Source organism: Galeopterus variegatus, unplaced genomic scaffold (assembly GCF_000696425.1).
Source record: "Galeopterus variegatus unplaced genomic scaffold, G_variegatus-3.0.2 Scaffold13129, whole genome shotgun sequence".
In the NCBI taxonomy this organism is placed as follows: Eukaryota; Metazoa; Chordata; class Mammalia; order Dermoptera; family Cynocephalidae; genus Galeopterus; species Galeopterus variegatus.
In genome coordinates this window covers 20,276-34,973 of record NW_007739240.1, presented here as the reverse complement: position 1 = coordinate 34,973, position 14,698 = coordinate 20,276, and the positions used below count along the sequence as shown (strand labels likewise).

The following is a 14,698-nucleotide window of genomic DNA, read 5'->3' as shown; positions in this document are numbered from 1 at the left end:
AAAAAAAAAAATCATAAATGAACAACAACCAATCAAAAGATAAAGATTATAAAAGAATATTATAAAATTATCTGACCATATGCTGCTTACCAGAAACACAACTAAAATATAGAAAGATTAAAAAATAAGATGTAAACGGGACACCATGTAAATATTTATCAGATGAAGTCTGGTGTAGCTATTGTAATATCAAAGTAGACTTTATGACAAAAACCATTAGAAGAAATAAAAAGAGGTCAAAAATGATTAAAAGGTCAATTTACCAGTATGATGTAAGAATGTTCCATTGTATGTACTTAATAACACAGTTTGTCTCTATATATACATAATACAAAAACTATCAGCACTAAAATGGAGAAGACAAATCCACAATCATAGTGGGAGATTTTATCAGTCTCTAAATTATTGATATCAAAAAGACCAAAAAAGGGCCAGACTGTGGCTCACTTTGGAGAGTGTGGTGCTGATAGTACCAAGTCCATGGGTTCGGATCCCTACATAGGATGGGCTATTAGCTCACTTGGGAGAGCGTGGAGCTGACACAACCAAGTCAAGGGTTAAGATCCCCTTAACGGTCATCTTAAAAAAAAAAAAAAAAAAAAAGACCAAAACAGAGTAAGTAAAAATATAAATTTGAATAACAAGATTAATAGTACCCAATGATTGTAGAATACACATTCTTTTCAACTTTTTCATTCTTTTCATTCTTTTTGTAACATTTAGAAAAACTAGCATTATCCTGAGCCAGAAAGCAAGTTTCAGTACATTCAACAGAATGAAATCATACACAGTATATTATCTGACCACAATGCAATTAAGTTAAAAATTAGTAAAATAAAAAGAAATCCTCCATGTATTGGAAATAAAATAATTCTATAACCCATAGGTCAAAGAAAAAAAGTCACAATAAAAATTAGAAAATATTTTGAGCTTAATGTGAAATGCAGGTAAAGATAAGATTAGGAGGACATGTGTAACTTTAAATGTGTCTAAGATAAAAAAAAAAGAGAGAGAAGCTAAAAATTAGTGAACTAAGCATCTGTCTAAGGAAGTCACAAAGATAGCAGAAGATTAACCCCCGCCAAAAGTAGAAAAAATTAAATAATAAAGGTCACATATTAATGAAATAATGAACATCAACAAAGTCAAAAATTGTCTCTTTGAAAAGACTAACAAAATTGATAATTTTATTAGTGAAGGTAAATCCAGAAAACAAAAGTGAAATAAGGCACAAAATAACAAGGAACAAAAAGGGATTTATGACTACATATTTAAAGACATTAAAGAAATAGGAGATTACCATAAACAAACACACCAATAAATTTGAAAATTTTGATACAGTGGTCAAATTCCTAGAAAAATAAATCTTATCAAAACTAGGGGAAAAAGAAAATATGATTGAATTCATAATCAAAACATTTCTACAAAGAAAAATTCCAGTCCCAAATGCTTTCCAGGTCAATCAACCAAACATTTAAAGAAGAAATAAAACCAACTGTTCACACACCCTTCCCAGTATAAAAAAATACAGAATACAACCTGTAGTGGATTGAATTATGTCCCCCCAAAACTCACTGAAGCTTGAGTTGTGTCCCCTGAATTTTATGTATTAGAAACTTAGCCCCCACTGTGACTGTTAAGAGGGTGGAAATCCTATTATGGTAACTGAAAGATGGAGCCTTGAAGAGGTGATTGGATTGTAGGATCATGCAGTTGTGAATGGATTAAAAATGGTGGTCGGGGCATGGTTCTGAGGGCTTTAAAAGAAGAGGAGAGTCTGTCTTTCTCTCTCTGCTCTCTGCTTCCACCATCTTGCAATGTGAGACCACTGGGTCACTGTCACCACCACCAGATGGACTTTGGACTTCCCAGCCTCAGAAACTGTAAGCAATAAATGTCGTTTTTCTTTGTAAATCAATCTGGACTGAGAAACCCAGATGCTGATAATCATCTGGGCTTGTCTTCTCTGCCAAACAACTGGGAAACCAAAATGAGCCACCTTGTGTTCCTAGCTCCCACCCTCCCCATGCTGCTGTGCTCTGCTCCTCCCCACACTTCCCTGCTATACTATAGTTCCCAGCTGCCGTAATGAAGCTGCCTCCAACTCTAACAATAAATCAAGTTCATCGCAGATGGTGTAGTGCTGCTTAGGCTTTAAAAAAAAAAAAAAATACCAGTTTCAGGTATTTTGTTATAAGCAACAGAGATGGACTAATACACTACCTAAACTATATTATGAAGCCAACATAACTAGTTACGATATCTGACAAGAATATTATGAGAAAGGAAAATATAGGACAATCTCACTCACAAATATAGTTGTGAAAAACCTAAACAACATATTAGCAAACCAAATCTAGGACAATTGTGCAGAAAAGAGTTAACATAGCACACCTGACTGCTATCCTTTAAAAGACCTACTACAAAGTTGTGAGGTGCCTGAGAACTTTGATTCGGGGAGGATTCCTAAACACCCTAACTGTTAATAGTGACTCACCGTGCTCAAATTATTTGTACAAATAATGTGGTTTATGCTGAACACCTGCTTTCCTTCTGGTAGTCCAGAATTTTGGCTCAGGCTAGGCAGAGGGTACCATCATGACCAGCCCTCAATAAAACCCACAGGCACTGAGTCTCTACTGAGTTTCCCTGGTAGGTAACATTTCACATGTATTGTCACAAGTGCAGTGCTGGGGGAATTAAGCACATCCTGTGTGATTCCACTGGGAAAGGCCTCTTGGAAGCTTGCATCTGGTTTCCTCTGGACTTTGCTACATGTGCTTTTTCCCTTTGCTGATCTTGCACTGTATACTTTCAGTGTAGTAAATCTTAGCTCTATGTTGAGTCCTCTAAGTCCATCATCCAACCTGATGGTGGTCTTGGAAACCCCGAACACAATAGGACATCAGAGCAATAACAAAAAAAAGGGGGTTTATCCCAGAAATATGATTGCTTTAAAGTAAAAGAATCAATTCACCACATTAGCTGAAAAAAGGAGAAAAATTATACAATAAAAGAAAAATCATTTGATACCAAAAGTAAATATCCATTCACAATAAAAATTTTCAGCAAAAAATCTTCCTTAGTTTGATACAGGGTAAATAAAAAATATCTATAGCAAATATACTTTATAGTGAAATGCTGAAAGCTCTTCCTCTATGAAACAAGACAAAAAGATACTTGTTTATCACCCTTGTATTCAACATTACATTGGAGATGCCAGTAAATACATAAAGGTAAGAAAAAGAAAGAGAACATTAAAAGATTGTAAAGGATGAAATTAAATGGTCATTATTTGCAGGTGATATAACTATAAGTGAAAATCCAAAAGAATTTGTAGATAAAACATTAGAATTAAAAAATTAGGTTACTGGATTTATAAGATATCGATATACAAAAATCAACACAATTCCATACACTAACAAACAATTAGGAAATTAGGAAAATAAAATTTCAAAAAGATTCCATTCTTAGTCACATAAAAAAGTCAAGTATCTAGTAATAAATCTAAGAAAACATATGCAATACTTCTACGCACACACAAAAAGGCATTATTTAGAAAAATCAAAGGAAACGTAAGTAAATGGAGGAATATACCATGTTCATGGACTAGAAAACTCATAATCAAAAGATGTTAATTCTTTCCAAACAGATCTATAGATTTAATGTGATCCCAACCAAAACCACAAGTTTTTTTGAGGCCCTTGACAAGTTGATTCTAAAATTTATGTGCAATGGAGAAAGGGAAGATGTTGATCAAAGGGTACAAAGATTCAGTTAGACTGGAGGAATAAGTGTGCACTGCATGATGACCACAGTTAATAATAATGTATTGTATAACTCAAAATTGCTAAAAATATATATTTTTAATGTTCTCACCAAAAATAAGTTGTGAAGTCAATTAGCTTCACAGAATTTTTCTATAATGTATACATAGACCAAAACATCACACTGTAGCCCATAAATATACACAATTATTATTTGTCAATTAAAAATAAATAAATAAAACAAAATATCATGCTAAAGTGAAATAAGCCAAACACAAAGGCCACATATTGTATGATCCCACTTACATGAAATATTTAGAATAGGCAAATCCATAGAGATAGAAAGTAAAGTAGTGATTGCCAGGAGCTGGGGAAGGAGGTAATGGGAAATGATTGCTAATGAGTTTAAGATTCCTTTTTGGGGAGTTAAAAACGTTCTAAAATTAAATAGTAGTGATGGTTATACAACTCTGTAAATATACTAAAAATAATTTAATTGTATACTTTAAAAGGTTAAATTCTATAGCATATGAATTATATCTCAATAAAGTTGTTACAGAAAAATAAAAATCTTCTTTTTTTTTTTTTTTGTCTTTTTCCGTGTCCGGCAACAGATCGCAACCCTCAGTGTCGCCCCCGTACCGGACCGGGACCGGCAACAGGATTGCAACCCTCGGTGCTGCTCCCGTGCCTCGCTCAGCCAGTGAGCGGGAACCGGTCTGTATGTGGGATCTGAACCCTCGGGCAGGAGCGTCGCCGCGCTTCCCAAGCAGCGCACTATCCAGTGCGCCACCGGGCCGGCCCAAAATTTTCTTAAAAAATAAAATAAAATTCATATGGAATGACAAAAACATTTGAAGAGGGGGAGGGATGGAGAACAGAGCAGAAGGCCTTGCTCTACAGAATGTCTAGACTTTTTATGAATCTACAAAAAATAAGAAATGTAATATTGGCTCAAGAATAGACAAATAAACCTATAGGATACAACAGAAGGCCCAGAAATAGACAACGAATTCATGTACAAATGGACCTGATTTATGATAAAGACAGCATTCAGAACAGTGGTCAAAGAACAGTCTCCAATAAATGACGCTGGAACAACTGGATTTCTATATGGGAAAAAAAATGAAATTTGAACTTTACCCTTACCCACAAAATCAACTCCTATAAGACTACAGAGTTAAATGTGAAAAGCAAAACAATAAAGCTCCTGGAAGATAATAAAATATCTTCAAAGGGAAGGATTGGGAAAAGGAAAAACCTGTTAAATAGGTAACAAACATCATTAACCATGAAGAAAAAGATTGCTGAATTTGATTACAACAAGAAGTCTTTAAGACTTCTTGAGAAGGAGCCAAGGGCCACAGCCCCCTCCACCCAGAAGCAGGCAAGAGAACATGCCAAAAACACCACTTCTGAATGGGTAGACAACCACAGCCATGGCTGCCGCAAAAGCGGCCTGATGCCACAGCAGCATGCAGGCAGTCTACCAGACACTCGACTACATATCACAAGGACAGTCTGCAGGGACCAGAAAAAGAAGATGTCGTCTCCTCAAAGTCCACTCCAGAGTAACAGCAATTGCTGTACCAGGTGACCAGATTATCAATGTAGAGATACTAGAAATACAAAAATACAAGAAAATATGACGCCACCAAAGGAAGACAGCAATTCTCCAACACCAGACCCTACACAGCAGGAAACCCTTAAAATAACTGAGAAGGAATTCCAAGCAACAATCATAAGGAGACTCTCTGAGACAAAAGGAGACTCAGTCAGACAACACAATGAAATGAGGGGAAAAAAAAAAAAAAATCCAGGATATGAAGGAGGAAATTTACAAAGAGATTACTACCTTAAAAAAGAAGGTAGCAGAACTCATGGAAGCAAAAGATGCACAAAATGAAATAAAAAACACAACCAACAGCTGAAGCAGCAAGCTAGTACAACCAGACAAAAGGATTTCTGATCTTGAAGATAGTCTTTTTGAAATAACCCAGGCAAACAAAAAAGAAGGAAAAAAGCATTTTTAAAAATGAAGAAAATGTGGGCCGACCCTGTGGCTCCCTCGGGAGAATGCAGTGCTGGGAGCGCCGAGGCTGCGGGTTCAGATCCTATATAGGGATGGCTGGTGCGCTCACTGGCTGAGCGTGCTGCGGGCAACACCAAGCCAAGGGTTACGATCCCCTTACCGGTCACAAAAAAAAAAAAAAAAAAAGGAAGAAAATTTAAGAGAGCTAGCAGGCAACCTTAAGCTCACAAACATTTGAATCATGTGTGTTCCAGAAGGAGAAAGGAAAAGGCATGGAAAACCTACACAACCAAATAATAAAGTGAAACTTCTCAGGTATAGGGAGAGACATGGACCTTCAGATCAAGGAGTCTCAAATATCCCCAAACAAGATTCAACCAAAAAATGTCCTCTCCAAGACACATTAGAGTCAAACTGGCAAACTCAAAGACAAAGAGAGAATCTTAAAAGAAGCAAGAGAAAAGCGTCTAGTCACCTATTAGGGAGCTCCTATCAGACAAACAGCAGCCTTCTCAACAGAAACTCTATAGGCCAGAAGGAAATGGGAGGATATATTCAAAATACTAAAAGAAAAAAACTTCCACCCAGGAATACTATACCCAGCAAGGCTATCCTTCAGAAATGAGGAAGAAATAGTGTATTTTCCAGACAAAAGCTGCAGAAGTACACCACCACATGACCAGCCCGACAAGAAATCCTCAAAGAAGTCCTGCATCTGGAATCTGAAAAGTGGTAATCACTACCATGAATACACAAGAAAGAACAAAACCCACTGGTAGAACAAAAATGCAAATAAGAAAGGGAAAGAAACTAAATCTTACCAAAACAAAAAGCTATAGTGACAATGTAATAATGCCCCTATTTATTTCTGATTTTAGTAATTTCGGTCTTCTCTCTTTTTTCTTTTCTTTTTTTTTTTTTTGTCTTTTTGTCTTTTTTCCGTGTCTGGCAACGGATCGCAACCCTCAGTGTTGCCCCCGTACCGGACCGGGGACCGGCAACGGGATCGCGACCCTCGGTGTTGCTCCCACGCCTCACTCAGCCAGTGAGCGGGAACCGGTCCGCATGTGGGATCCGAACCCTCGGGCGGAAGTGCCGCCGCGCTTCCCAAGCGGCGCACTATCCAGTGCGCCACCGGGCCGGCCCTTTCTCTCTTTTTTCTTGGTCAGTCTAGATAAAGGTTTGCAAATTCTGTTGGTCTTTTTAAAAAATCAACTTTTTTTTTTTTTTACTTCATTGTTTTTTAACTCCCTATTTCATATATTTCTGTTGTAATCTCTGTTATTTTCTACTTATATTTGCTTTTGGTTTAGTTTGTTCTACTTTTTCTATTTTCTTAAGGTAGAAGTTCACATTACTGATTGGGGATTTTTCTTATTTTTAATATTAGGTGTTCACAAGTATAAATTTTCTTCTAAGCACTGCATGAACCCTGCATCCTATAAATTGATATGTTGCGTTTTGATCTTTATCTCAAAGTACTCTCTAATTTCTCTGTGATTTTTCTTTTTACCCATTGTTTATTTAAGAGCGTTGTTTAATTTCCACACATTTGTGAGTTTCCTGAATTTCCTTCTGTTATTGTGGTCATAGAACATATTTTCTATGATCTTATTCTTTTAAAAAAGAAAAGAAAAGAAAAATTTAAACAAACAAAAAATTTATGGAAAGATTTCCATTATCTTTCAATTCCATTTTTCCACAAATTGTTTGAAGTGTCTTTCAGTTTATATTCTGTTTTATTGATTATTTTTAATGCAATTAATGCTGCTAAACTTAGATATTTAATTTCTGTCCTTGATTTCTTTTTATTAAGTGGACTTGTTGATTTGCTTAGAAATTAATTTGCCTCTGAAAAGTTTATTCATTTTCTTCTTGAAATTAATTTGATATTTGCATACTTCTGGAAGACTTTAGAGACCTATTTCAAATAGTTATACAGATTTTAAAATGAAATATGTAAATTTTAATAAGTTTTACATCTCCAGATTTCATGAAAATTTAAAGCCATACTTTCTATAGTATTTTGTTCTTCATCTGTTATTCAGTTTATGTATTTATTTGAACAAATAAATGTGCATATCCTTGTTGTATTTTAAAAAGAAAAAAAAGCATCACTGAGAGTAAAAAGCAAGCCACAGAAAGAGAAGAAATATTTGCAAACATGTAACTGACAAAGAGCTCCTATCCAGAATATACAACAAATTTCTACAAATTAATCTAAAAGACAGACAGCCCAATAGAAAAACAAGTTAGAGACTTGAACAAGCACTTCACAAAACAGAATATCCAAATAGCCAAAAACAAGAAAAAGTGCTCAACCTCACTAGTCATCAGGAAAATGCAAATTAAAATCACAATAAAATAATACTTCATACCTACCAAATTGGCTAAGATTTAAAAATTAACAATAACAAATGTTGAAAAGCATGAGGATTAGCAGGAACACTCATACAGTGCTGGGCAAGAATGTAAATTGGAAAATAGCCTGGCATTATCTGTTAAAGTTGAAGATACACCTACCCTATGACCGAGCAATTCAACTCCTAGGCACAAATCTGAAAGATGTGTGTGCTGTATGTGTACCTAGGGACATGTAAGAAAAAAAAGTCATAGGAAAAAACCACAAATAAACACCAGCAGTAGAACAGAAAAAAAAAAAACTGTGATATATTCATACAATAAAATCCTATATAGCTATAAAACTAAACAAGCCACACAGATACATACAACATGGATGAATCATAACAAACAAACTGTTTAATAAAAGCAGTCAGATACTGAGGAACTTACTGAATAAATTTATAACAATTCCAAAAACTAAACTTTAGTGTTTAAGGAAACATACTTCAATAGAAAAACTATAGGAAAAGCATAGAAATGACTACCATACAAGTTAGGAGAATGGGAGGGATAGGAATTGAAAGGAGGCACTAAAGACTTCTGAGGGCCTGGCAGTTTGCAATTTCTTGACCTGGTGGTGGTTACCCAGCTGTTGTCTTTGTGATAAATCCCTGAGCAATACATTTTGTTTTATATATATTTAAAAATTATTACACAATTAAAAGAGTTAAAACAAAACAAAACAAAATAAAATAATGTCAAAATCAAAATCCAATTTGTGCTGGATCAGATTATTTCTCGGGGCATTAGTTTCTCTCTCTCTGACAGAAACCCAAAGGCTTGAAATGACATTAACTATCCGGAGGGTAGGGGAGTCAAAGCCAGGGACATACTACGTTACACTGCAGGCATATCCGTGTTAATGATAGGAAAGCTAAGACAGAGAATTTGAAAGATTTTACCAAAGTTAAAGAGAAAATCACTCATGAGGGTATAAAACAAAAGTTTAAATTATATGTTTACCTTTCAACTCTTAATATCACAGTGCCTAGTACCTTGGCAAACAATGGAAGGGAAAAGTATGGAGAAAAGATAACCACAATTTGATTTGTAAAATAAGTTCCTGGGAACTATCTTTATATCTGTGAAGTAAAAGTCAGGTTAACAAGAAAAAATCTTTTCTCTTTAAGCAGATTTAGGGGGAAAGCTATAATAATTCTTTCAGATACCTATGTTCAGAACTCTTCAACTGAAGCAAGCCTTTGTAAAACATTCCAATTTATTATTGAAAATGCTATTATGTTTAGTTAGGTACTATTTCAACTAAATCTTCAGAGACAGATACCTTAAGAAACCCTACCTGCAATCTATTCACTTTTTGTACTTCTTGCAAAGATACAACATGGCCTTCATTTTCCTGTACCATCATTTGCACTTGATTCTTCAGGTCCTTCACCTCCAGTTCTTTCTGATTAAATACGACTTCATCAGCAGCAAGAGCGCACTAGGAGGGAAAGAAGGCACAAGTGATATTCACCATGGAAAATACTCAGGAGAACCCACATAATACCACAAAAACAGTGATTTGATGATAGCTTGACAATGTCTCACATTTTTCTTACCCTTTTCTTTTTCAACTTTTTCTGATTTTTTTCTAAGAAAGGCAGAAACAGTTGAGAGGACCTATCACTGCTATAACACAGGAACTAATTATCATAAAGACAGGAATATTTTCCTGATTTTCATTTCCTGCATATGAAAACCAGTTATTTAGGTTCTAGAGAACATTATATAAGATTTTTACAAGTTTCCTAGAAATGTTGTGAGATTTTAAAGTGGGTTTTTAAAAATCAAAGAGATCACATTTTCCAAATTGACCTATAGGATATAAGAAAGCATTTGGGCATTTAGATAAAGTATATTTGTTGATTTTGTACACTTTCGCTATCAAGAGAGATATTTTGAAGATGTCTGAAAATATGGTTAAACAGTTTTATTTCTTGGTTTCTGGTGAATTTGCCTGTTTTTAAGTAAAACTGAAATATGCAAATAATTGCAAAACAAATTTTAGATTAAATAAACAGAAAAAAAATGATCATTTGTCAAGGGCCTACTTCATGCCAGATACTGACTTAGTATTTAAAATTTCTCACTGAATAGGCATGCTTCCTTTTCATGAAGAAACTAAGGCTTAGTGAGATTAAAACCTCTTCCTACAAAGATACAATGGATAAACCAAACCCCTGAGATTCAACCCCAGGGCCTAACTGGATCCAAAGCCTGTTCTCTTTCTACAAAGCTACAGGGAAAGCCAAGAATGAGTAGCTGATTTACAAAAATAGGGTTCACTTCACAAATAAAATTTAATTCATAAAGCATAGTATGTGTGTGACTCTTCCGGATGCAGACGGGCAGTGGATAGGCCCCCACACTGGGAACCTATGGACTGAGGCCAGTCTTGCTTTTGCTACAGCTTCATGGTGGGGCTTAGGGCAAGTCCCTATACTTCTCTGCTTGGAATCCTTAAATTACCAAATAAGGAGGAGTTGCATAATCCTGATGGTCCTTATAATGCTATATGGTTATATAACCTATGTGACTTCTCTAGTCTATAAAATAAGATATACGGAGAGAGGGAGGAGGGATAGGGAGTAACTGAAAAGAGACACAAAGAATAATTACGATTTATAATGATGAACATGGTAATAAAATTGATTTGATCATCACATACTATATACACAAATACTGATAGTCAACTCTGTACCCTATAAATACATACAATCAATTATGTTTCAATTAAAAAAATGTAACTATAATTCTCTTTAGTTAATATCCTCTTTCTATGGGCAATTAATTGTCTACTTGAGAAGCTTAAAATATAATTTCTCCCTTAGGTCTGCATACTTAAATCTTTTTACATATACTTTATAACTTAGTTTTATTCGGTTTATTATTTACTTAAAAGAGTGTTTATCTGTTCATTTTATGTTAAAATACTAGTCTTGCATTCAAAATGTGGAATAAGAAAGGCAATAAAGTGGCTTCCAGTCAAGAGGGTGGAATAGACAGTCCCCAGTGTCACTCTCTCCTACAAATCAACCAATTTACAGCTATTATGAAGCATCGATCGACAGCAAAGCTATGGCCACTAGAGCTCGGGAGAAGAGGAGAGACCTACAGAGTTCATGAAGGCAGAAGAAGTCACGAAGAGAGAAGGAGAGGACCACTCCAACCATCTCGAGCACCTGTCACTTTAAAGCTGGTCCTGGTGAGCCCACAGAGCAAAAGCTGGCAAAAGCTGCAGCTGTGCCCTTCATATGAAGTTGCTTGGAGGCAGCAGGAGAGAAGAGGGCCTCAGTGGCCCCCAGGCCGCAAAACCACTAACAGTGTTTCTGTGGACCCACATAGGAGAGAGGAGTCACTCAGAGGCCAGTGAGTCATCACAAAAGAGTGGCACACGGCCTGTCCCATGGGAAGTGTTTGGATTGTGGGCAGTGGGGGAGAAGGACCCAGTGGGGGAGCACTGGGGCACAGCAAGCACAGCTGATCTGCCCTCCAATCAGCAGAGACCCTCTCAGTGGAGACTGGTCAGGAATACAGAACTGCAGGGGGTGCAGTTTGCTGAAAAGACTCAGGCCCAGACCAGAGTTTCCACACAACCCAGGTGTACTGGATCTCACAAGACCTGGAAGCGCTTGTAAGGTCAACAACTAAAACCTGAGCTGCACGAAAAGCCTTCCCCAGGGAATCAGCAGCAAAGCAGCAATGTAGCTCAAACACAGGGCTCAAGTGCTGGTCCCCACAGGAAATTTCTCCATTTTATTAGTAAGCAAAGGACAACAAATTAGTTCTAGTGCAGAGTTAAAGTGGTGAGAACAGTGAATAATCCAACACAGAACTGAAAGAAGAAAAAAAATACCCACAGATCAGAGACAAAGTCTCATATTAACTAGTAAAAGTCTAACACTACCAAAGAACATCCATAAAACCCAGAAGGACCAGAAGCCCCCTGGGCTCCCAAGCAGGGAGGAAGGAGGGCTGTCCGCCTCAGCTACGCCCCTGCAAAGACCACACCCAACCCAGTGACAACCACCTTGCCGCTGCAGGAAACGCACCAGGCTCCTGAACTGGGGTCATGGGGGGAGGGGGTCAAGGGCCTCAGCCCTGCCCCACTGACATCCACAACCAGCCCAGCAATGATCACCAAGCCACTGCTGGAACCCCCTGGTCTCCTCTGCTGGAATGAGGGGTTGCCATGGGCCTCAACAAAGCCCTCCCTCCTTCCTACTCTTCCCACCCTATTTCCTTCCCCCTTCCTCTCTACCCTCACCAACAACTGCTCCACAACATCTGAATGAAAGAAAATGTAAAAAGAATGTAAAAAATATATATTAGTAAATAGATTTTTCTTAAAAATAAAGAAAAGCTAAGAGAGCTAGCATACAACCTTAAGTGCACAAACATTAAAATTATGGATGTTCCAGAGGGGAAGAGAAAGGAAAAGGCATGGAAAACCTACTCAATTAAATAATAATGGAAAATTTCCTGGGTGTAGGGAGAGACATGGACCTTCAGATCCAGGAGGCTTAAAGATCCCCAAATAGATTAAACCCAAAAAGATCCTCTCCAAGACACATTATAGTCAAACTGGCAAAGCTCAGTGACAAAGAGAGAATCTTAAAAGAAGCAAGAGAAAAGCATCATATCACCTATTAGGGAGCCCCTATCAGACTAATGGCAGATTTCTTGACAAAAACTCTACAGGCCAGAAGGAAATGGGATGATATATTCAAAATACCAAAAGAAAAAAACTGTCAGCCAAGAACACTATATCCAGCAAACCTATCCTTCAAAAATGAAGGAGATATGGTATATTTTCCAGACAAACAAAAGCCGTGGGAGTTCACCACTACAACCAGCCCTACAACAAATTTTCAAGGGAGTCCTGCACCTGGAATCCGAAAACCGATAATCAGTTCCATAAATACACAAGAAAGAACAAACCCATTAGTAGTACAAAAATGCAAACTAGAAAGAGAAAGAAACTAAATCTTAGCACCACAAAAAACCATAATGACAGCAAATCAAAAGCAAACTAACTCTCAGTCTCTCTGGAAGATAACAGGGAAATGATATATTTTTCTAAAACCAGTAAGTAAAAAGGGAAGAGCCAATCATTTCTCCTGTCTTTCCTATATGAATTGTCGCTCAGGGTAACCATAAACAGCTGAGAAGGGAACTTTTCTGTCTAGCAATGTATCCGTGCTAGTAAATAAAGAGGGAATAAAACAATTACAATATGGTACTTTGCAAACCTCGATTAAAATAATGGATCTAGCAAATGATCATCAATGACTGCTAATTTCACAGAGAGACTACCACACAAAATGGACCTCCTGCAGTAAGAACATATACCTCTGAAGCCAAATCTAACCTGAGTGAATCCAAGCCTCGTATCTAGCAACCAATCACCAGGAAATGCAAGGGATTGTGGAACATGTTAAATGACACTACTGGGATGGAGCCAGCAAATCCAGACTTTGAGAAACTTTATGGAGTAAAAGGAAAAAAATTAAATGAAAGGAAGCTATAGATTAAAAGAATCTTAAGAGACAGCTGACATAGCAACCAATGCAAGAAGCAGATCTGGATCCTAATGTAACCAAATCAATTGTAACAAAGAAAGACGGAAGGGGAGAGATTTGGAGAAATTTAAACATGTTTAATGTTTGATTATATTAAGGAATTAGGGGCCGGCCTGGTGATGCACTGGAGAGTGCGCCGCTTGGCAGCACGTCGGCGCTCCCACCGAGGGTTCGGATCCCATGTGGAGACCGGTTCCCGCTCACTGGCTGAGCGTGGTGTGGGCTCAACACCAAGGGTTGCGATCCCGTTGCCAGTCCCCCGTACGGGCGCGACACCGAGGGTTGCGATCCCGTTACCCGTCAGTAAAAAAAGACAAAAAGGAAAAAAAAAAAATTAAGGAATTAGTATTGATTTTTAAAATGTGATTATATATTGCAGTTATGTCTTTTATAAAAGAGTCCTTATCTTTTAGAGACACATACTGAAATATATACAGATGAATGCTTTGATACTGGGATTTACTCAAAATAATCCAGGGAGAAGGCAGAAAGAGGGTGGTGTGGTACAAATAAGATAAGACTGGCCATGAGTTGCTGATTGCTGTAGCTGGAAACAAAGTTTTTTCTTTTTTTTTTTTTTTTTGTCTTTTGTCTTTTTTTGCCGTGTCCAGCAACGGATCGCAACCCTCAGTGTTGCCCCCGTACCGGACCGGGGACCGGCAACGGGATCGCAAGCCTCGGTGTTGCTCCCGCGCCTCGCTCAGCCAGTGAGCAGGAGCCGGTCTGTATGTGGGATCCGAACCCTCGGACAGGAGCGCCGCCGCGCTTCCCAAGCGGCGCACTATCCAGTGCGCCACCGGGCCGGCCCAAAGTGTTTACTTTTTTTTTTTTTTTTTTTTTTTTTTTTTTTTTTTTTTTTTTTCCGTGTCCCACCACGGGTCCCCACCCCCCGGGTTCCCCCCCGCCCCCAC

At 37.4% G+C, this 14,698-nt stretch overlaps 1 protein-coding gene across 1 annotated transcript in view; it reads right to left on the bottom strand.

Moving 5' to 3' along the window:
• LOC103581474 (kinesin-like protein KIF27) overlaps window positions 1–14,698 on the bottom strand; it is a gene marked incomplete at both ends in the record, with an annotated part of 28,804 nt that overhangs the window by 8,218 nt on the left and 5,888 nt on the right. The window contains one exon of the mRNA XM_008563296.1: window positions 9,503–9,646. Coding sequence (XP_008561518.1) covers window positions 9,503–9,646 — 144 coding nt within the window. The remainder of the gene's footprint in view (window positions 1–9,502; window positions 9,647–14,698) is intronic.